The following is a 22,594-nucleotide window of genomic DNA, read 5'->3' on the forward strand; positions in this document are numbered from 1 at the left end:
ACTGTTACATGGTCTGTATTTGCATACTGAAATATGATTGGCTGTTATGAGTTATGACGCAATAGTACTTGCCTGTCAATACTAACTCGATTGTTTCTTAAAACACACGTACTCTGAACAGTCTTTGCTCTCGAAATAACTACTCCGAAAGTATTTAATCATAACGGACACATCTTATCAGTAGGACCTAAACAGATACTTATAATACAGCCATAATATTTTACTCGAACTCACGGATACATTTATATGCATACACACACACACACACACACACACAAACATTCCCTACTCACACAAATAAACAACATTTAACGCCTTCATCTATTGAGGTGTGGCTCACACATCAAAGTCAAAGATGCAACACATAACCCATGAATGGAGCGAAGAACTGCGTGCATATTTGGGTGTGGAGGTCTCTGGTCATCGATTCCAAACATCAGAGAAGCATGAATAATATCCATGGGAACACCCAAAACACATGGAGAAACAGTTTCAGAGCCAAACATTCCCAAGACTTTCTCACAAAGCTGTTTTAGAAATGCCTAGATAACGGATTTATAAAGACTGCTTTCGATTGAGCAGATCTTCAGTCTACGCTTCTCTGTGCTTCGGGGTCACGTGATTGTACAGCACATGGCTGTAGAATTCTCTAACCCGATTGGTCCATTTTCGACGATTCGAATCACAGGTTCGTCCTAATACGTTCCCGTTTCCATAGATACGGCTCTTTCACGGCGGACCTGTATGGTGGACGCGCCACATGATCTAAGCCTGATAATAAACGGATAAACAAACGAAGAAGATGTTTATACAACGTTGTTATGTAGTGCAGAAAATGAAACGGACAGACAGGGAATGAGACACGTAGATTCTTAACCGCTATTACTTTACTCAACTGGTTTTTTTGTTCTGACTCAATTTAACATGTACAGTATATACGTTGTACCACATCTACAGGACACGAATGGTATGGCAATGCAACAGTACCATCAATAAGAGAGTACACAACAAACATTTTCGGAAGGAGTCTCCAGTGTCAGTGCCGTAACAGGCACAGGAAGTCTTCAGGACAGAGATCTTTTCTGTTTCTTGGTAATATGGCAAGCTGGGTTTTTGTCGTATTACTTGTTTGTTTGTTTTATTAATTTTAAGAAGTGAGGCTGGTGACGGAATGACTGTTTATAACTGCCGTAGCTTAACAGGACTTATCTGCTTACGTGGATAATGTCAGGCTGAGACGGATATCGGTGCAGTTTAGAGTTTTATTAAGAACGGGTAATCCAAAGGGCAAGGCAAAAGGCATAAAGAAAGACGGGCAAAGGTCAGGTGATCGACAAACGGGTATGAAGTAGGGAAAACAAAGCACGAAACGAGAAACTAGAAACAAAGTCGGAACCAGAATAACAACCAGAGATCAACGCTCGGTAAACAACAGAGAAAATACCAATTGAGCGTATACTTCACACATGCATGGTGAAAGAGCCGGCTCTTATATACTGTGGTGTGATTGGGAACAGGTGTGTGTGTCTGTGTGTTCCATTGGGAGTTGTACACAGTGGCCATGTTTGTAGTTTGCGGTGCTTTCTGGGAAATGGAGTCTCCAGTTTGCGGTGACACGACAGACAACATTAAATGCAACTATAAACAGATAAAAGCTTGACATCTTGTTCATTACCAAATAAAAAAAAATATCGATCTGGGCTAACTGCTGTGGTATAAGAGGAATAAAACACACACATACTCTTCTAAGCTTTGCAATGGGGTCGTATCTCACCATCGTGGCGCTGATTAGTTTCCTGTAACAACAAACCGGTCACGTTTTATTCCTCAGCGGTATCAAAACTCAGAACATGGGGGTTGTGAATTCACACTTTTGCACATAAATATAATTTTACACTTTACTCAAAAAGGTTATTGGGAAGGAAATTAGTCTACATTTATGGCATTTGGCAGACGCCCTTACATTTATCTCATTTACACAACTGAGGGTTAAGGGCCTTGCCCAAGGGCCCAACAGTGGTAGCTTGGCAGTCTTGGGGCTTGAACTTCTGACCTTCTGAGCAGTCATCCAGACCCTTTAACCACTGATCCACCACTGAGACTGAGAATAAACATGTTATATTTAATCAAACGTGAGATTATAGCCACATTAACGGAATATAGGAAGGGTACTGTCCTCTACCTGTTAACGTTTCTGTAATCAGATTACTGTACGTCTCCGAAACATTATAACATTCTTTATAATAACACGCTGCGTCATCACAAAATGGAGCTGCAGAAAGATTAAACAAGCTCACTTAGCTCAAATTCTTTGGGTATAACAAGAAAACTCTTGCACAGGATTTGGCGAACGCATACCAGAAATTCTCCATACAAAAAATAAATAAATAAAAAATAAAACTCCTAAGGGTTGGGTAATACTTTCACACAAGAGGGAAGGTATGAGTGTTTAAAAACTATACCTGCTTGACAAAAGTGCAAATTGTAAATATATTTGAACTGCCTCATAAAGTCCAGGGTACAAGGTCCGATCCTGAGATCCGGTTGCTCTCTTTTCAGAGTGTCACATGGGTTTTCTTTGGGTACTCTGGTGTCCTCACACCTCTCCAAAACATGTACATTGCATGGTAAGTGGGTTGGCTACACTACATTAAATTACCCCTAATGGACAAGCATCCTATTCAGGGTATACTCCTGCCCTCGCCTAGTATTCCCAAGCTCCAACTCAACACTGACCAGGATAAAGTGTTTTCTAAAGATGAATGAAAGATGGAATTAACCATTCTGCCTCTGTCCTCTAAACGTGGTGAACTGGCGACCCCGAATTGCCCCCAGTCGGATCGGCATCCCATCCAGGATGTATTCCTGCCTTGCTCCAATGTTCCCTAAAATCCGGGATAAAGTGGTTCCTAATGAGGAATGAATGATGGTCTGAACCATGCTGTCTGTAGTTACAGATGAGTCTATGATCACATATTGTATCAAACCCAGTACTGATTTTGTGTCATGTTCAGTGTACCAGAAGAGAACTGCTCAGGTTCCAAAGGTGTCCATGGACCGAGATTTCTTTCCATGGGATTCTTTCCACCTCCCCAAAACATGGAGGAAAACAAACTGGCTACTCTAAATTGCCACTAAGCGGACTGACATCCCGTCCAGTGTGCCAGATGATTCCATGGTTTCAAACCCAGTACTGATTTTGTCTCAGAGTCGGTGAACCCGGCGAGGACTGCGGTGTTCCGTCAGGATCCATGGGAGTCCATGGACAGACAAGCATTGAAGAGTCAGGGAGTACTATTGCTGGAACCACTGCCCCATTATGCACTGCCTCTAAAACAGGGCTTCTAGGACACCTAGGCAAAAGTGGGGTCACTACAACAGAGGGAACGGTTAGACTTCTCTCAGGCTGTCCCAGGTAAGGGCTTGGAGATACAATGTCCTCGACAGAGTTCTCTGGCAGGTCTTGGAGCATGGAAGGCTGAGCCCGCTTCTCTTGCCTGTGCCTGAAAACCAGGATTAAAACAACTAGGATGATTATAAGAAACAGGCAGGCCAGGAAGGGTAGAATAATAAGCAAAGGATCAGATGCAGGTCTTGGCAAAGACTCTACCCTGATCGGTGTGTTCCTGGGAGGATCGTTGTGTCTGCCTGATGTGGTCTTGGGTGCATTAGAAACTGTGGCTTTTCCTCGTGTGTGGTTCCCCGAACGGTTTCGTGTCTTGGTCTTCGGAGGTACCCAATGTGGTGTTTTGGTTGGGTGCATGTGTGCTGGCCTGTTCACGTGTGAAACAACATTGCTTGTTCTGTTAAAAGCAGGATGTACGGTTGGATACACTGGAGCTGCTGAAACAACATGCTTTCCTGTCATTGGGTCGTATGGTACAACCATGAAAACAAACTCTCCTCGGGCAGGCTGAACGTTTGCTGCTTTTAAAAGAAACACAAACGAGTCTTCAAGTGCAGGTGCGGTTTTGTTATGCACAACAGCTGTTGTGTTACCGTATACAGCTAGAAAGTTAAGGTGCTCCTGTATGGCAATTCTGCCTTGTTCGACATCCCTAAAGGTAAAGGATTCTATAGACTCTGATGCACCACCTAGGTTCACCGTTACCTTTACTAACTTGCCGTATTTTGGAGGAATAATAATTTCAAAGATCGGGTCGCTGCCACTGATGGATGCCAGCTCGGTGGCGTCTAAAACATCCTTTCTTATTTTAACGGGAATACCATCAGGGATCCGGACTTGTTTTCCAAGGTGGATAAGCGGCTTCACTGTGATATTGAACACCTGATTGGTCAGGTTGCTCTCAGAGGCGACGACAGTGAACTCGAAGCTGTCTTGAGACGAGGACAAGTCTGCCATTTGATACAAAACCCTCCCCAGCCGAAGTTCCTCCTGGTCAAAGTGTGTGATCTGGTCTTCCTTAATCACGAGCCTACCATGACTCGGTGGTGTTGTAATGTAATACTTTATGGTAGCGTTTTTCTTGTTGGTCACCGCAGCCAAGTGCTGAAGTGTCAGGCTCCCTGTAGTCCGCCCTTGCACCAGAGTCAATCCCGTATTATTTACAACGTCGACTGTGACGTTGTGAACTTCAAGGTTGAAGAGCTTGTAGAGTGGACGATGGAAGCCATCGGTTACACTGAAGTAGAATATTCCTGAGGTGGGACGCCCTTCTTGAACAAAGTGCACCCTTCCCTCGTTCACATCAGCCTGGGTAAACGTGACAGTAGATTCGTTTAGCCTACCTTCCAGGGCCAGGAAGCCGTTGTTCGGCTTGCTGATCACAGTGTAGTGGATGTCCTCGGGTAAAGTGTCCAGGTCTTCCACGTGAAGGTTTTCAGGACCTAAGGCTACAGTGTCTCCTTTGACCACCAAGAGACTTGGGGCTTGAGTTTTGAGTAAAGGAGGCAGATCGTTCACAGGCGTTACAGTGATATTAAAAGACTCTGAGACCATAAAGTCTTCCTCTTGGGGTTGCTGAGCAGGCCTCCCTATAGGATTTAACCACACGTCAAAACTGAAACTGTCACAGATGGTCTCTGAGTCATCGTGCACGTAACTGATGCCATATTTGTTGAGGATGAGCTGGGGGAAGACGGGTTTCTCACGGGTCAGGTTACGTTCACCTACGACGATCGTCCCGAAGCGTGGCAGCGTGGTGACCCGGTACCAGATCTCGTAGGAGTCTCGTTCTTCTTCAGGTAGCTTTCCCAAAAGATTCGAGGCATCCAACTTCGACTTATCAATCATAATCCGACTGCCTTCCACCACTACAGCACCTGATATTCCAAATAAATACAAATGAGCAGACTGTACAGTATTTCTAAAGTGGAATTAAATTCATTAAGGTGATGGAGTGTATATAAATCTTCTTTTTTTTTGTATTGTAGGTTCGAACTTTAACTGACAGACAATTCCCTCTACGTTTACTGTATGCTTGCTGTTTGTTTATTTCTTCGGGTAATGGGTCCTGACTGCATTGATTATATCATCGTCCTCTGGTTTCTTACTCAGCACTGTATTCTACTCACATCTACGTCACGTGCCTGACGTTTTTATTTCCTGGTCAGGTGACTGTCGCTAATCATCTTCAAGGATAGATATTGATTTGCACTGTTCCTTTGTGCACTCTCACTTCCTAATCAACACTGACTACGTTTACATGGACAGCAATAATCTAATTAGTGACCTTCTTCTGAATAAGGCAATATTCTGATAAAGGTGTTTACACTTTCAACCTTTAAGAAGTTAAATAATGTTAGCTCCTGATACTACATGCCTTGAAGTTAGCCGACCTGAAATCAGAGTACCTGTGTTGGCGAGTAGGACGCTCCCGTGTTCCGGACTTGTGTTATCGTAGGAGATGCGGATGTTAAACGTGTGAGGTGGGAAGGAAGCAGGAGGAGACGATGCAGTAAAGATGAAGTAGTCTGTCGCTGTCCATGATATTGGCTCAGTGTGTTCGTATACGACCAAACCGGCCTTTAACTGCGAAACAGAAAAAAAAAAAAATCATTTAACACAGATTTAAAACACGTTTGTTAACAACTTTTGCATCTTTACATTTCCAAAGGCTTATTTATTATTTTTATTATTATTATTATTATTATTCGGTAGCCCCCTGGGATGCTAATCAATGCTAAACGGTCAATCTAATATTATCCAATTTGCCAAACCTAACAATTTCTTTGAATTAAAGAACAACATATCTGTTTTATTCATTTAGAGTTACGTCTAATGTTGTGAAACACTCGGTCCCACATCAGCCTCTATTTTTTTTCTCTCTCGTGAAGTTAATAATGTAAAAAAAAAAACACACACACACACACACACACAAAAAACACACAATTTATCATGTTAGCAAGAAACCACAAAGTGTAAACTCCTCTATCCTGAAGAAGTCAGAAAAACTTAAAGTTACAGTTTTAATGCTGACACTGGAGACTCCTTCCATAAGTGTTGAAGAAGCGTCTCCTCAAAGAAAACGTATACGCGTTATTAACGATTACGCACGTACACCAGGTGCATTTATTTCTGCAGCTGTTGAAAATTAATCGACGCTTTGAATCATCATATTCAAGAGTTTAGGAGGTTAAATGCTTAATTCATTTTTTTTTTTCCAGAAATATAACCGATTAAGTTCGTTAGAAAATGTCACAAGGCACGTACAAAACGGGCAGGAGCGGGAAGGATTGGATTATTCCATTATAATATTAATTCCATTATAGAGCCACTACCTTGCATCAAAATGAGTTGTACCTCATTAGATTTCCTAACCGAGAATTAAATTTAAACCGCACCATGTTTTGAGTGAACGTGGATATCGGCTTCGTCTCTGTGGAACTGTCGTCCTGGGGCCTGATCAGCCTGCCCAGTCTCGGAGGTGAGGTAACGGAATAGACGACGGTGCGATTCTCGTGAATGTCATCATAGTCATTAGTGGCAATGAACAAATCTTCTACGGAAATTACTTTTGAGGAACCTGAAAATAATAATAATAATAATAATAATAATAAATATATAAATACAATGGCCAATTTAATAAAAACTAGGAATGAATGAAGAAAAAAAATAAAGCTCTATTCCCCAATTTACAGCATCTAAAATAAATATACTAGTACAACAGTGAAAGTGAAACTAAACACATGTGTTATAACTTGAATAACCTGGGAAGACTTTGAGCTCACGGTTCCTCTCCAGGCTGAGCTCCAGAGATCGGGCGGCGATGCTGAAAATTTGCCTCGGTGCAAAATTGACTCCGTCGTTCACCTGGAAATGAAATCCGCCAAACAAGGCACCTTTGGAGGGGGAAACAATACGCGTCCGAATTTAAGCTCAAGTTCATTTAAAGTCTATGATAATTATTAAAGATTGACGTGACCTTATCAGCTCTCACCCCTGTGTAGGAACACCAGCTGACGGCGGTGGATGTGAGCCTGGGTGAAGTTCAGGACTGGCCTGGAGGGGGCGCTCTTCAAAGCAAGGTGTCCGTTACTTGGGGGAGTGATGATAAACTCCAGGTTCTCAGGGGCAGAGTCGAGGTCACTGGCACTGAGGTCATCGCTGGTGATTTCGGTAACGGAGTCCACCCATACCTGTTGGGGGCATTTTGTTTTCAAAAGTGAATGCGTCTACAAAACTATTTCTTGCTCATTACCACCTGCTAGTTCCCTTCGAATCACACAATAGCCAACAATCTGGAAGGCCAAAGGACTAAGAACTGTTTGTGAACCTCGCTAGTAGTTTTAATCACGCAGTATAATAGATAAACGATTATTATCCAACATTCTAGCACTTGGTTAGTGTTTGCAATGTTAGCTAGCTTGCCGACAAATAGTTAGCTTAACGTTAGCGGGAGAATGTGCCTACAGTTTTAATTACACAACAGACATATTCGTTAGCTTAGCGTTTGCTGGCTAATAATTTCATGTACAAATATAATAATGACGTTATCGTTAACTAGCTTGCTACAGTTTGGTTTTAATATCATAATATAACAGCTAGTCTAATCTGAGCTAGTTTGTTAGACAACTTGGACAGCGACGATAGCGATTTGCTGTTTCGTAATGTTAGTTTACTCCAGTAAATTCGCTAGCTAATAGCATTCTTCACAAAATAAACCAGGTGCACAAAATTCTAAATTTGTTGGCATGACACAAGTCATAGTTGCGTGAAAATAACTCGCATTTACGAGGTTTAAAAAGTTTCCTCACGATTGGGAGTTTAAAAAAATCGCAGTTGAGTGATTTTCACTTTATATTTCCTTATACATGGCAGAAAAAGCTTCCATATATATATATATATATATATATTTTTTTTTGGAGAATTAGTGTAAGGATTTATTTTCTATGTTGGGGAAGGATTAGCTCATTTCTCCAGAGTGACGCTGAGTTTCTTACGCACTGTACGATGATCGAGGTGGAAATGCAAATAAATGTCTGCGGTGACGTGGTTAATGTCTGCAAGTTTGAATGGCGTGTGAAAATAGGGAAAGCTTTAGTCTACCAAAGAGAGTGCACTGAAGGTCAGAGTTCACATTTTCACAAAAGATCATAAACAAATTTCAACTAAAACACAATCTACTGTAAGAAAAAAATGCTAATGGGATTCCTGAATATGTGTGTGTGTGTGTGTGTGTGTGTGTGTGTGTGTGTGTGTGTGTGTGTGTGTGTGTGTAAAAATGAAAAGCTTTGTGCCATCAATCTGGATATTTTAAGACTGACTTACACTGAGTTCAGTTTTAAAGCCTTACACACACTTTTTACATAGTATATTTTTTTTAATTCTAATTTAAAATAAAGCAGAAAAAAAAATCTGTTTCAGATCCAAATCCTAGCAGCAGAAATGTTAAGTCAGAGGTTTTGAGCCTCCTGGTGGAGAAACTGAGTATTTAAATTCTGAAAAGTCAGTGATTCTTCTGTTTTTTTCTAGATCTGAGATTTTCTATTATTATACAGTGCCCTCCACTAATAAGCCAAATTCCCTTCGCCATTCATAACAGTGGGTAAGAGCGAGGAATATAGCTGTGATGTGCGGCAAAAGGTTGTTGAGCTTCACACAATGGGGCGTGTCTATAAGAAAATAGCACAAGCATTGAAAATGCGCATTTCCACCATCAGGGCAATAATTAAGAAGTTCCAGTCAACTGGAAATGTTATGAATGGACCTGGAATTGGACGTGTGTCTATATCGTCTCAACGCACTGTGAAGAGGACGGTTCGAGTGGATAAAACATCTCCAAGGATCACAGCTGGAGAACTGCAGGAGTTAGTTGTGTCTTGGGGTCAGAAAGTCTCCAAAACTACAATCTGAAGTCACCGACATCACCACAAGCTGTTTGGAAGGGTTTCAAGAAAAAAGCCTCTACTCTCATCCAAACACAAACTCGAGCGTCTTCAGCGTGCCGACACTACTGGAACTTCAAATGGGACCGGGTTCTATGGTCAGATGAAAACAGAATAGAGCTTTTTTTGGTAATAAACACAGAGGTGGTTTTGGAGCACACAGAGAGGTAGCCATATGGAGAAGTACCTCATGTCCACGGTTAAATATGGAGGAGGATCTTTAATGTTTTGGGCTGTTTTTCTGCCAGAGGACCTGGACATTTTGTTAGGATACATGGCATCATGGACTCTATCAAATATCAACAGATATTAAATGAAAACCTGACTGCCTCTGACAGAAAGATTCAAATGGGCCGTGGTTGGATCTTCCAGCAGGACGATGATCCAAACCATCATCAACATCAACACAAAAATGGTTCACTGACCACAACATCAAGGTCCTGCCCTGACCATCCCAGTCCCCTGACCTGAACCCCATAGAAAACCTGTGGGGTGAACTGAAGAGGAGAGTCCACCAGCGTGGACCTCGAAATGTGAAGGATGTGGAGAGATTCTGTACGGAGGAACGCTCTCAGATCCCTCGCCATGTATTCTCCAACCTCATCAGGCGTTATAGGAGAAGACTCAGAGCTGTTATCTCGGCAAAGGGAGCTAGCACAAAGTACTGACTAAAAGGGTGCCAATAATTGTTGCACACCTATATTTAACAAAGATTATTTTTTTGCATAAACCTGTGTTGTTTGCAGTTGTTTGATATCCATGAGAGCAGAGAATTTTTGTGAATTGTTTTAACAAAAGATAAAGATTTTATGGATGATATGATGTTAATAATATGGCAGTATGTGAATGGTTTATGATGCTCCTCTCACCCTCAGGATCCTGTTGATGGTTATAACCGGGGCCTCGTCGTTTACAGGCGTGACGGTCACGTGTATGACACGAGGCTCGCTCTGCTTACGGACGTCCGTGTCGTTCGCCACCAGCGTGAAATTATCTCCTATCGTCTCACTGCCATCATGGACGTACGATATGAACGCGTGTTCGACCTGTGCGGTAAATAAATACCGTTATATTTACAGTTCAGCGCAAAAGTCTTAGGCGCATATGCAAAGGCATTAAATTCTACAATACATCGGACCCCTCCCACCACCACCACCTTTGTTTTGGTGTTATCTGGCTAATTTGTTAACGGAAAAACTATTACACGTTTGCAATATTAATGACAATTATTCTGTTTAATATAAAAAAAAAACGTTACGATTATTCAGCCAACAATTCAGGCGTTACACTCCTGTATTCCTTCAAATGCATAAATCTGTCAATCAAAGCAAGTGCTCCACTTGAAATATAACTATAAATGCATGAGTTATTGAATGGATAAACGAGTGAATGATCGCACGTCTCGATCGGTCAATTAATCAATCAAACAATTCATTAATTCAGTAATTCGTTCATGCTTTCATGTCCATACATAATCCGTATTAATGAGCCACCTACTTATGCAACTGTTATCGAACGACAGCTAGCTATCTATTTATGTTTATAAACTGTCTTTTAAAAATGGAATTACCTAAGAAAAGAAAATAATGATTAAAAGATGATTAAGTGCGCGTTATTACTATTAAAACGAAGAACCAGACCTGCACCCTGGTGAAAGATGGGATGGGAACCCCGGGGATCCTGGAGTGCTCTATACGGCCGTGACGTGGACCGTCGATCACGTGGTACTGGACGTGAAGTTCTGTAAAGTGTCGGCCCGTGACCTTGATTACGTCCTCGGTTAGAGCTGTCGAAGATCCTTCTTTCAAGGTTATATTGGACACTTCGAGCGGTAGGAAGGAAGGAACGATTTCTACGAACACCACCAGATCGCTGACGGTCCCGATCCCGTTAGTGACGTCCAGTGAGAAAGAGTCGTCGGTGCGTCCGTGTTTCTCCTGGACGTACCGGATGTGACCCGCGTTAATGTCCCACTGTGAGAACGTTTCGACGGTCCCATCGTGACGGTCCTGTCCGTCCACGCGAGAGCGCATCAGGAAGCCGTGCGATGGAGGTGTTCTCATGGTGTACATGATCTCATCTGGTGTGTTATCCTCGTGAACTACCTGGAGCAAAACGCATACGCAAAAAGATCCGTTAATTAACCAGTCGTCCCAAAAGTAACACATTTCTCCAAGCTCGATTGATCAATTCTGGACCAGAGCTCAATTTTCTGTGAGGCTTTAGCTTTTAATTGGGTTTGCTTGGTCACCAAATTGTTTACTCGCATGATTGATCAGAATGAGTTTTGAAGGACACTTAGTATTGGTTCTCAGGGTGTTTTCCTAATGTAGGTCACGTACTTGCATGTTTATTTGAGAAAACATACAGTACTGTAAATACTAGCTATCAGGTAATAAGGCCATTAACTGTTTTTTTAAAAATATATACATAAATAAAAAAAAATTTTCTATTGAGTCGTTCTTATTGGTCATTGAGATGATATAATTTAGGAATAAAACAGTCTGTGCTTAAAAAAAAAAACAAAAAAAAAAAAACAACCTTTACCACTGACTGTTACAAAGCACTGACACTGGAGACTCCTTCCATAAATGTTCATCTTAAATAAACATCATACGGAAAACGTCGCCATATCAATACGTTCATGTGCGGAGTTCGCCTCACGCATTAAGACCCTACGAACGAGCCGTTACTATAGAAACGATACCGCATTAGAACACAGCTGTTGTTATAGAAAACGAATCAACACCTTCTGACCGATCAGCTTTGAGACGCTAAATACTGAACGCATTGTCTCTTTTACCGCGTTCACATCTGTTACTCACTGAGCCATGAGTCCGCGATTTTCGGTTCAGCTGTTCTTACACACCTGAACGCAGGTAAAAGTGTTCACAATTGTCAAAATATAGTCATATATATATATATATATATATATATTTTTTTTTTTTTTCCACGTGATACAAACCTCGAGCTGCGTTTTGTGGATTTGAACGTGTTTTCCTTCTTCCACGACGACAGAGTGGTTGTGGATGACTTGCGGAGGTTTCTGATGGCTCTCGAGGTACACCTTCACCGGCACGGTCACGTCTAAGCGCAGCCTGTTTACCGTAGCCGTGAGGCTAAAGGAGTCCATAAGGTTTCTGCCGTCGTCATGGCGATAGACTAGATGACCCGCTTTTAAGTCATACTGCGTGAAAGCGTCAGCCTCGACGCCTTCACAGAGTAGAACGCCATGACTCGGAGGATGAAATATCTCAAAAAGGACGTCCTCGTCACTTCGGACATCGGTGTTGGTAGTGACGCTGAAGTTGACTGATTGTAACATGACTTCCTGTCCCTTTTGGACTAGTAGGCCAGTGTTGTTGGCTACCTTTAAATAAGGTTCCTGGGCACTTACTTCCAGCAGCGTCGACGTATAATGCTTCCCGTCGGATACGAAGAGTACAAAGCGTCCAAAGTTCGCGCCACTGTGGACAAACAGCACTCTCTTTTCCTCCAGATCTCTTTGATGGAACCGATAAAGCTTGTGCGAGGTATCGTTTACCGAGACTAGTTCGCCAACCGAGATTCCCCGTCTGGTATACAGTAGCTGCCCATCATCGTAGTCTGAATCAGGGTCATGGTAACGGAGATCCTCTGACGTCAGGAGCCTCTGACTGTCCCGTGCAACGTGAAAGACTTTATCGACAACACGGACAGGTTTTTGGTCGTTCACTAACTGGATGGAGATGTTGAAAACGCCTTCGACGTCGTTCGGAGACGATGCCGAAGCCCAGAACGTAAACGCGTCGCGTGTCGTTTCACTATCATCATGAACGTACAAGACGCGCTCCTCCAGAATGTCCTGATTTGTGAACTCCGCTATATTGTGTCTGGAGTTGTTGATTCGGAGTAGTTTCCCATGTTGAGGACTGCTCACGACGGTGTAACGTACGGCCCCGGAGCCGAAAGTCTCGAAGAAAAGATTGTCCTTGGTTATGATCTTACTCTCCCCTTCCAAGAGGGAAAGTCCGTGGTTTCTCAGAACTACGCTGGGAACATTGGGCTTGATGCTGATCCTGAAGTCATGTCTCCCAGAATAGGAGTATTCTGAAAACACCTGAAAGCTGAACATGTCCCTCAGGTTTTTGTTTGGCTTTTCAAAAAGTTTATACTGCACTTTTTGATCAGTGATGTTCCTCTGGCTGAAAGTAGAGTTCTTTTTTAGGGGCTTGTCGTTGAAAAGCAAGACGCCTCTCCTCGGTAAAGTCAACAAGCAGACGTGAAGATCGTTCTCAGAGAGTTTCACGTTTTTGGAGACTATTCTAAATTCCTGAGGTGTCAACGTGACTTTACGATCATCTTTCACCTCCATTTTACTCCTGGTGACTTTGTACTGAATCCATCGGACCCTTACACGAACGAGAACCTCGCCTGTAGACGCCGAGCCAACGCTGATTTTGCATTTGAAGCCATCGGTTACATTTTTGAACTGGGGACCATGGAAGGTGCTAAGATACCGGAGCCGATCCTTTTCTAGAAGTTTCTGCGTAAAGGTACCAGTCTGCTTCCACTCACCACTGGAATGTAGCCGTTGCAGCTCACCGTAGAAAGGCGGGTCTAGTACGTCATACCGGATATCCATCACTTGCTTGGCCACGTTCACTTGCACAGCTAAATGTTTACTACCGATGTGAGAAGATCGACCCTGGATCACGTCCACGCCGGAGTTATTTACGACTTTGTACTCCAAGGTAACGGCCATGATTCTCAGCACGACCGTATTGCTCACTTTTTCTCCATCGCTCACTCTGATGGCCATCCTAGAGTTCTTGATGCCTTTGTGGACGAAACTCACCTTGCCCCCTTCCAAGTCCGAGTAGGAGAACGAGGTCACTGGCTTTCCTGGATTATCCGCAAGTTCCAGGAATCCAGCGTTTGCAATTAGATTACCGAGTAGAGAGAATACCAGTTCTGTGTAGTTGCTATCAGGGTCAGTAGCTCTTAGCATGTCCATGCTCAAATGCCGCTTAGAGTTCTCTAGGAGAATGAAAAGGTTTCCCTCTGGGAGGCTGAGTTCTGGGGCATCGTTAATAGGCGTGACAGTGATGTTAAACCTGTGCAAGTGGCTCCCCTTCAGATAACCAGGCACCTCTTTATTGGTGCTGGTGGTGAAAACAGAAAACATGAAGAAGTCCTGAGGATCCTCTGAGCCTCCGTGAACATACATGACCTGACCATGCCATAGAGCCAGAATACTGAAGGCATTTTCCAGTTGATCAGGATCAACATCTAGCCTCAGCTGCCCGTGGACCGGCTGCTCCTCGATGCGGAACATGATCTGGGATTGACGGATCCCAAGCTTGCGGAAATCCAGGTTCAACTTAATGTGCTTGGACTCGAGTGGTGCTCGTCCACCCTCGGGGACCTCTAGATCTTTGAGAATTAAGAAGGTCTGAGAGTCTGTCTTGTCTAATTGAGGAGTTTCTGGTTGAAGCGTCTCTGGATTTGTCGTGGTGATGGGTTTGACGTGTTTCACGGGCTCACAACCGACAGAAACGTCTTTTGTCACCACAGCATTGGGCAGGCCCATGTTTTGGTCATTGACTCGGATATTTCTAAGACAGCCTTTAAAGGAGCCACCACTGAGGTGCTTCGATACTACAGAGAGCAAACCATTTCTCCGTACTTCTGAAAATGTGTTTGCATCCACCCCGCCCAAGAAGAGGGGTCCGTTAAGCTGGAGAGCCCTGGATTTGGCTCCAAAGCTGGAGTTCAAGATCTCCTCTCCAACAGTTAACTGAAGAGCCCTAGGTGCTACATAGAGCCTCACTGAGTGCCAACCTTCACTCACGACTGTTATGGAGCTTAAAGCTGTCTTACTACCATCTACTCTAACGACAGCGACGAGGCGCTTGTGTCGTATCTCCAAAGCCACGTAGTCCCCCTTCCCTGCAGAGCTGTACAAGAGAAGCCCATCTTCAGCTGAGGTATAAAACTCACACTCAAATACACCTTCCTGCGGAACCTCCCACATCGGCAGAGACATGTACGCTTTGGAACTGAAGAAACTGATCGAGTCATTCACGGAGGCTGAAAACTGTGGGCTACAGCCCAAAGACACCTCGTGGACCATTTTATAACCAGAGTAAGGCCTTAAGGATGAAAGCAAATTGTGTTCGTTAAACAGCACTTCATCCAGACAGCCACGAAAGCCCATGTGAGATATATCGTTGAAAAGGTAGAGCTTGTCCGAATTCTCAAGACCGCCGACGTAAAGTCCGTCCTGAACGCTGAGCTCCAGGTCAGGCCCAGGCATCCTCAGACTGCTCCATGAGCTTTTGTCGACAGTCAGGGTGATATTCTGGCCATTGTGTTGGAGTTCAATGGCGTGCCAGGTAAGGTCGTTCAGCGGAGCTGCTTTCTCTGAGCGAAGGGTGCGTTCCCCTGATCCGAGTTCGACCTGCACCTGCGTATGATAAAAGAAAAGATTCAGCTGTGAGAGCATAAAATAAATCAATCTGATGTTAGTAACATAAAGCCAGGAATTCATTTCAAGAACGGAAGTGAGGAAATACACTAAATAAAATCAACACAAGACAGCAGTTGGAGAGGTAACGGCACCTCTCTGGCACCTCTCACTGTAGTTTATTTGTAATTTAATGAGCACTAACGCTAACCGCTTTGCCTATTACAGTAAGTATTGGAATTTTAAAAACCTCTCATGTAGCTTCCAAACCTACTCAAAGGTCTGTCTAGTGTACCAGCCTTCTGGGTTTTTTGTTCTGAGACACAGTTCATGACAACAATCACGACGACAGCGCAACGTTCTACCAGAGCTCTTCAATGTGTTAATGTCGCCTTGCAGGAAACTGTTAAGATATTTTCAGTTCAAATTGGAAACCTGACGGACAGGGAATGTCTTGGCTCTGACATGGTACAGTTAATCCTTCGGTCGGTTGATCCTGTTTCTCAGCACAGCAGCGGGTACACAAAAAAAGTGTATCTAAATTAAACTAACAGATGCGTTCATTTGACACTTAGGGAATCGTAAGGATGACTTTGTAGATAGTGAGTATGAGTCTTTATTGGTCACATATAGAGTAGAGCGCAGTGAAATTGTTTTCTTTGCATACCCCGGCCTGTCAGGAGGGGTCAGCCATGATGCAACCCTGGAGTGGAGAGAGTTAAGGGCCTCGCTCAAGGGCCCAACAGTGACAGCTTGGCAGCACTGGGGCTTGAACCCCCGACCTTCCGGTCAGTAACCCAGAGCCTTAACCGCCAAGCCATTACTTCCCCTAGTGCCACATTAAGATCTTTTATGAAAGTCGGCCTGTGGTGTAATTACCCTGTAACACAATGACATATGTATAATATAATCACCTGTGCTGAATGTATGTTCATCACTTATGAATACTCGTACAATAATACACAAAATCTGGCTATCAGTGTTGCATTTTCTAAAATTTCCTTCTACATTTAGTAGAATCACCGGACGATATATTCACCGTCTGGCATCTCAACTCAGCGAAAACAAGCCAGGACTTGCTGTAAAATGACATCGGCAGGAATTCAGTCTACGAGTCGACTTTTTACGCAGGATCCCCTCCTGGGCATCCTGAAGAAAATAACTAATCCAGGATTTATGAGACATTTATGTCAGGATGGTGTTTAACCTAGTGTAGGAAACATCTCTAGATAAAGTCTGAGATTCACAGGATCTTCAGGATTTTTCACGGCATACCGTGGGTTCATTCGTTACGGTGCAGGGCTACGTTGTGTGGGTTTATTACCGGGGTGGGGGGGAGGGGGGTCAATTAATGGTCGATTTAAAAAACTACAAAAGAAAAAAGTTTTTTTTTTTTTTAATAAAGACATATGGTTTGTGTATAAAGTTTATAAAGTTTGTGTATAAAAGTACAAACGTTTACGCACGCACGGCATTGCTCTGGAGGGATTCCTCCAGGTACTCCGGTTTCCTCCGCCAGTCCAGAGACATGCACGGTAGGATGACTGGCAAGTCCGAATTGTCTGTAGTGTGTGGATGTGTGTGTGTGAGATGTATTGGCACCCCTGTCCAGGGTGTACCTCATCTTGCGACCCAGGCTCCCTGGGATAGGCTCCAGGTTCCCCGTGACCCAGTAGGATAAGCGGTATAGAAGATGGATGGATGGATAACATATTTTTCAAATGACAGTAGAATTTTCCAACTAGTTTATAATATCAGCCGCTAATCTGTCTTAACTTTTATACTCGACTGTAAACGTAATTATATACACGATCCTAGCTTTACTACAAAATATTGCTGTCTAGTGCTAACGTCTTACGGAAAAACTAGCTCGTCGCGATCCGCTAGTTTAGTTATCTAAACCCCGCACCTGAATACGTCCTGCCTGTAGCGCCACCCACAGGAAATCTGTCTCCCCGGCAGCCAGGAAGAGCAGCCCGTCTCCGCTGGAGGTCCGAAATCGCACGTGGAGGGTGTTTTTACTGGACGACTCCACGGTTTTCAGACGCACAAAACCGTCTCCGTAGAAAGAGGCTGTAAAGTGAGGACAAGATTTTATCAGCAGGTTGCGTTTGGTGTAGAGTTCTGTTTTATACCACAGCTCTGTCGAATACAGGATTATGATTGGTCTGAAGGGCAAATCACGGGTTTACCTGACGCACGTGGAGAATAAACGTTTATCTTTAGGATTCACGGAAGGAGTCTCCAGTGTCGGAGCTCTGTAACAGTCAGAGGTAAAGCAATAACATTAAGTTGTGTGACGTCTTCAAGACAGAGGAGTTTGGAGTTTATTGCAGTTCCCGGTGCGCTAAAAACGACTGTTTATAGCTGCTGTAACATAAGTAAGAACGGGAACAAACTAGTTTCCGCAACATTGAACGTAACTATAAACGGACAAAAGTATAAAGGGGCGCTTTTTAACTTAAATCCTTGGCACATTGCTGTGGTATACGAGGACTGGAGCACTTTTATAGGGACGCTGTCATCGGAAAACAATCAACTTCGGGTCGCTAACGGCGACTTCATCACACCAAACCCGTCGTTGATTATTTTCCTAAAACAGCGCCACACGCTGAGGTTCATGCCTTTAGTACTCATTCATTGTCTGATTTGCACTAAAGTATCTGACCTCTGAGACCTGAGGCTAAAATCAATATCGATGTAAAAACAAACGACAACAAAACAACAGAAACAAGGTCAACGATTTGTAGCTCTAGGGGCAAGGAATGTAACCGCAGTCTTTCCATATTCCTTTCCGTACGATACCGGAGAGCATGAAATTCCTGTGACAATGACAAATAAGATATATGGAATTCTAATAATTAGTACTTATTAATACCAGGCCGCTAGACAGGAACACACACACACACACACACACACACATACAACCGCACTGATGCCCTACAGCCTATTACACAGACTAAGTGGTCCAACTGTGCTTAATGCGTTATCAGAATTCAATGAATGCACGTTAATGTGTCTTTTAAAAGCACGAGGACGAGTCAGGCAGCGTTTCTGGACCGGCGTGTCACTCAGGATTACACGTTATCTGTGGAAGAGGATAAGCCGGGAGATGAGCTGTGTGAACGAACACGCTGTATTATCTCATATTATACATCTGCTCCGGAGTGTAACGCGATAGGGTATTGCTTTCTATTAAAACTATTTCCTTTTAAAAAGGAGATGTTTATTTAACATTGGAATATGGAAGGAGTCTCCAGTGTCAGCGCTTTGTAACAACCAGTGGTGAAGCTGTAACGTTCCAACAGCTTCAGGACAGAAAAGCGAAGGATTTGTGCTACAGTTTGCAACCATAAATGGATCATTTAAAAAAAAAAAAAAAAAGTTTGTCTTGTCGTTCTTTGATAAATTTAAAAAAAAATTGGAATCACTGGTGTGAGAGGAATCAAACACTTTGTGACATGCCGTTAGAGGAAAATAATCAACTTCAGGATGGTAACAGTATGTCTGCTTCATCACACCAGTCCGTTATTGATTATTTTACTACAGGCAGGACGGAGGAGGGAATCGAACCCCCAACCCTGGAGGTGCGAGGTAAATGCGAGAGCTTGTGGGAAATAGGGCAATAGAGCGGAGGAATGAGGAATAGAGGAGGAATCGAGAGGAGGAATCGAGAGGAGGAATGAGGAATAGAGAGGAGGAATAGAGAGGAGGAATGAGGAATAGAGAGGAGGAATGAGGAATAGAGAGGAGGAATAGAGAGGAGGAATAGAGAGGAGGAATGAGGAATAGAGGAGGAATAGAGAGGAGGAATAGAGAGGAGGAATAGAGAGGAGGAATAGAGAGGAGGAATAGAGAGGAGGAATGAGGAATAGAGAGGAGGAATAGAGAGGAGGAATAGAGAGGAGGAATGAGGAATAGAGAGGAGGAATAGAGAGGAGGAATAGAGAGGAGGAATGAGGAATAGAGAGGAGGAATAGAGAGGAGGAATAGAGAGGAGGAATGAGGAATAGAGAGGAGGAATAGAGAGGAGGAATAGAGAGGAGGAATGAGGAATAGAGAGGAGGAATAGAGAGGAGGAATAGAGGAGAAATGAGAAATGGAGAGGAGGAATGGAGAGGAGGAATAGAGAGGAGGAATAGAGAGGAGGAATAGAGAGGACGAGTAGAGGGATAGAGAGGAGGAATAGAGGAGAAATGAGGAATAGAGAGGAGGAATAGAGAGGAGGAGTAGAGGGATAGAGAGGAGGAATAGAGGAGGAATAAGGAATAGAGAGGAGGAATGAGGAATAGAGAGGAGGAATAGAGGAGGAATGAGGAATGGAGAGGAGGAATGGAGAGGAGGAATGGAGAGGAGGAATGAGGAATAAAGGAATAGAGGAACAGATATGAAGTGTTTAGTAAAGAACTCACCTCCGCTCTCAGTTCGGTTGATCATGACAGAAAGTAAAAGCCACTTCCACAGCAGGCTCGTGGCGCTCAGGAAACACTGCCGCATCTTTCATAGTCTGTAAACTCGGTTTATAAAGTATTTATTTGGGGGGAAAACAACAATAATAACGTGCTTTTCTCCGACGGTGCGAGCCACAGACACACATCCTCAACTTCACCTCAGCGCTAAGAGTAAATCAGAGTACCTGCCTGCGCGCGCCCGCGGCGTCAGCACGTCCTGCCGAAAAGCCCCGCCCACATGCGCGCACCCGTTCAGTACTACTGATGAGTTATAAAACAGGTCCAGATCCAGTTCAGTCCATCTCTAGGTCCGTGTGGTCAGAAAATGAACATGATCCATGTAATAAATGTGTAATACCGACTCTATTTTAATATGTTTTACTTTTTATTTTAGTTGAAATGATTAACTTGTTTTTAAATAAATATACAGGTGTTATATACAGGTACTACATATTCATTCATTCATTCATTCATTCATCTTCAGTAAACGCTTGATCCTGGCCTGGACTTGACAGGGTCTTGGTGGATCCAGAGTCTATCCCCAACACTGCACCATCCACTCACTCATTCACCGAATATAATTATCCGCATTTTAATCATTTTCAATTATATAGCTCGCTCATTTAAATGCTCACTGAGGCCCCCTAGTGGGCGGATGCCTCCTGATTAAGAACCACAAATCGATTATATCCTGCATGACCCTGCGAATGTAAATAAAATGTATTTGTAGAATTAACCACAGTCTATTATAGTGTTCATATTCCTTTCATAAATGCGACCTGTGCAATCATGTTACCTGGATGTGCAATAAAGTAATGGTCACGTGCTTGCAGTAATTTTATTAGCTTTAAATATTTTTTATATTTCAGTGTGCAGTTTCCACAAGCAGCCACTTGAGGGTGCTGTTCAACACACAATGCAACTCTACAACAAGCTTTTTATTGATGACTATCTTCAGCTTTAACACCTTGACATCAGAACAGTGAATAACACACACACCAACACACACACACACACACACACACACACACACACACACACACACACACACACACACACACACACACACACACTCCTGGTACAGTTTTTATCCACACAAAACATCTGTGCAAGCCAATAACAAAAGGGAAATCTCCAGAAGATAAACCACAAGAAAAACTCAGTTAAAACTCAAATATTCACAGTTTTAACCTCTCATTATACGGTCCATAATTTGCTTCTTTGGCTTTGCACAAGAGCTGTGAGGCTAATCTTGTAGACAAGTAAGACATGCTTGTAACTACTTTTTGAGCATCTGCATCAGAAATCAAGTCAGCAAGTCTTGCGTGAGACTTAAAAAGTCTTCACTAATGGACTCATTTTTGTGATTTAAACATGTCCAATCCTAAAAGATTCTGATGGTAAAACACACACTTTAAAGATACTGTATATTAAGGAACTTTATTGGGTTTTATTTCCTTCTGGTGGCCTTCATATCGAGTTCAGTTTGTCAGGATGCAGGTCTTACACCCTGCTGACGTTCTAGAAATGTCTTTCTTTTCTTACAACTCAAGATAATTTGATTAAAGTCTCCATCACCTAAAAGAGCCATTTGGTTGATGGATCTCTAACCATTTTTGTTGGAGTTTTGGAGTTTCTATCATGATGCAGAAGGATCTTGATAGCTGGAAATGATTATTTTGGTGAATGTGGCACCAACAAAAACCGGCTGAGAAAAAATCCCGGTCCGAAATGTTGTTTAGGGAACCAAAAATGGATGTTTATGGGACCAGAAAGGGTTCCTCTGTGGCATTGTTCTTTAAAACCTTTCTTAGCTAGCAGGCTAGCTATGTGGTAAATGTTACACACATATCCAATAACTGTCTAATAACTGTCTAAATATATTCATGAAGAAAAATATCAACATTTTTCTATTTTAAATTATATGCTTTGTTTAGGCTACAGATTCGAATAAACTTGTGGCCTTTTGTCAAAAATATATTAAGTTCATCTGCAAACAAAATGTAAACACAACACGACTGCCACTAGGGGGCGAATTCTGTCTGTCATATCCAGAGGTCGTGTTCCAGAAGTCAGGTTTTCTACACTTTTTAAACACTTTAAGTCAGTGTTTATAAAGCAGTCATGTTCCATAATCTTAGTATTTGTCTGAGATTGGTGTGTGAGGAACAAATGAATAACATTAGGAATAAAATACTCCATGTCGAACGGTTTTAGGAAAATGAACAGTGTGGTGAGATGAAGTGCTGTTCCCACACTGAGGTAGATTATTTTCCTATAACAGCCCGTCTTAAAGTATTTTATTCCTCTTTTACCACAGCAATGACATGTTTTGTTTATTAAAGAA

At 42.9% G+C, this 22,594-nt stretch overlaps 1 protein-coding gene across 1 annotated transcript; it reads right to left on the reverse strand.

Moving 5' to 3' along the window:
* Nucleotides 1–891: 891 nt before the first annotated feature.
* LOC108276592 (chondroitin sulfate proteoglycan 4) lies at nt 892–20,284 on the reverse strand. The gene is made up of 10 exons (XM_017488379.3): nt 20,209–20,284; nt 17,706–17,869; nt 12,314–15,796; nt 10,989–11,453; nt 10,218–10,394; nt 7,401–7,599; nt 7,171–7,302; nt 6,805–6,986; nt 5,815–5,992; nt 892–5,283 (listed from the first exon to the last, which is right to left on the reverse strand). The coding sequence occupies exons 1-10, from the start codon at nt 20,231–20,233 to the stop codon at nt 3,182–3,184; spliced, it is 7,107 nt and encodes a 2,368-aa protein (XP_017343868.2). The 5' UTR covers nt 20,234–20,284; the 3' UTR covers nt 892–3,181.
* Between the last annotated feature and the right edge of the window lie 2,310 nt (nt 20,285–22,594).

The sequence above is a fragment of the Ictalurus punctatus genome, chromosome 16 (genome assembly GCF_001660625.3).
Source record: "Ictalurus punctatus breed USDA103 chromosome 16, Coco_2.0, whole genome shotgun sequence".
In the NCBI taxonomy this organism is placed as follows: domain Eukaryota; kingdom Metazoa; phylum Chordata; class Actinopteri; order Siluriformes; family Ictaluridae; genus Ictalurus; species Ictalurus punctatus.

Excerpts from the sequence above, each read along its gene's own strand:
- LOC108276592 (XM_017488379.3), bottom strand. The coding sequence starts at position 20,233 with ATGATCAACCGAACTGAGAGCGGAG. Across the intron at positions 17,870-20,208 it reads CAACCGAACTGAGAGCGGAG|CCTCTTTCTACGGAGACGGT; the intron begins GTGAGTTCTTTA and ends CTCACTTTACAG. Across the intron at positions 6,987-7,170 it reads TGAGCTCAAAGTCTTCCCAG|GTTCCTCAAAAGTAATTTCC; the intron begins GTTATTCAAGTT and ends TATTATTTTCAG.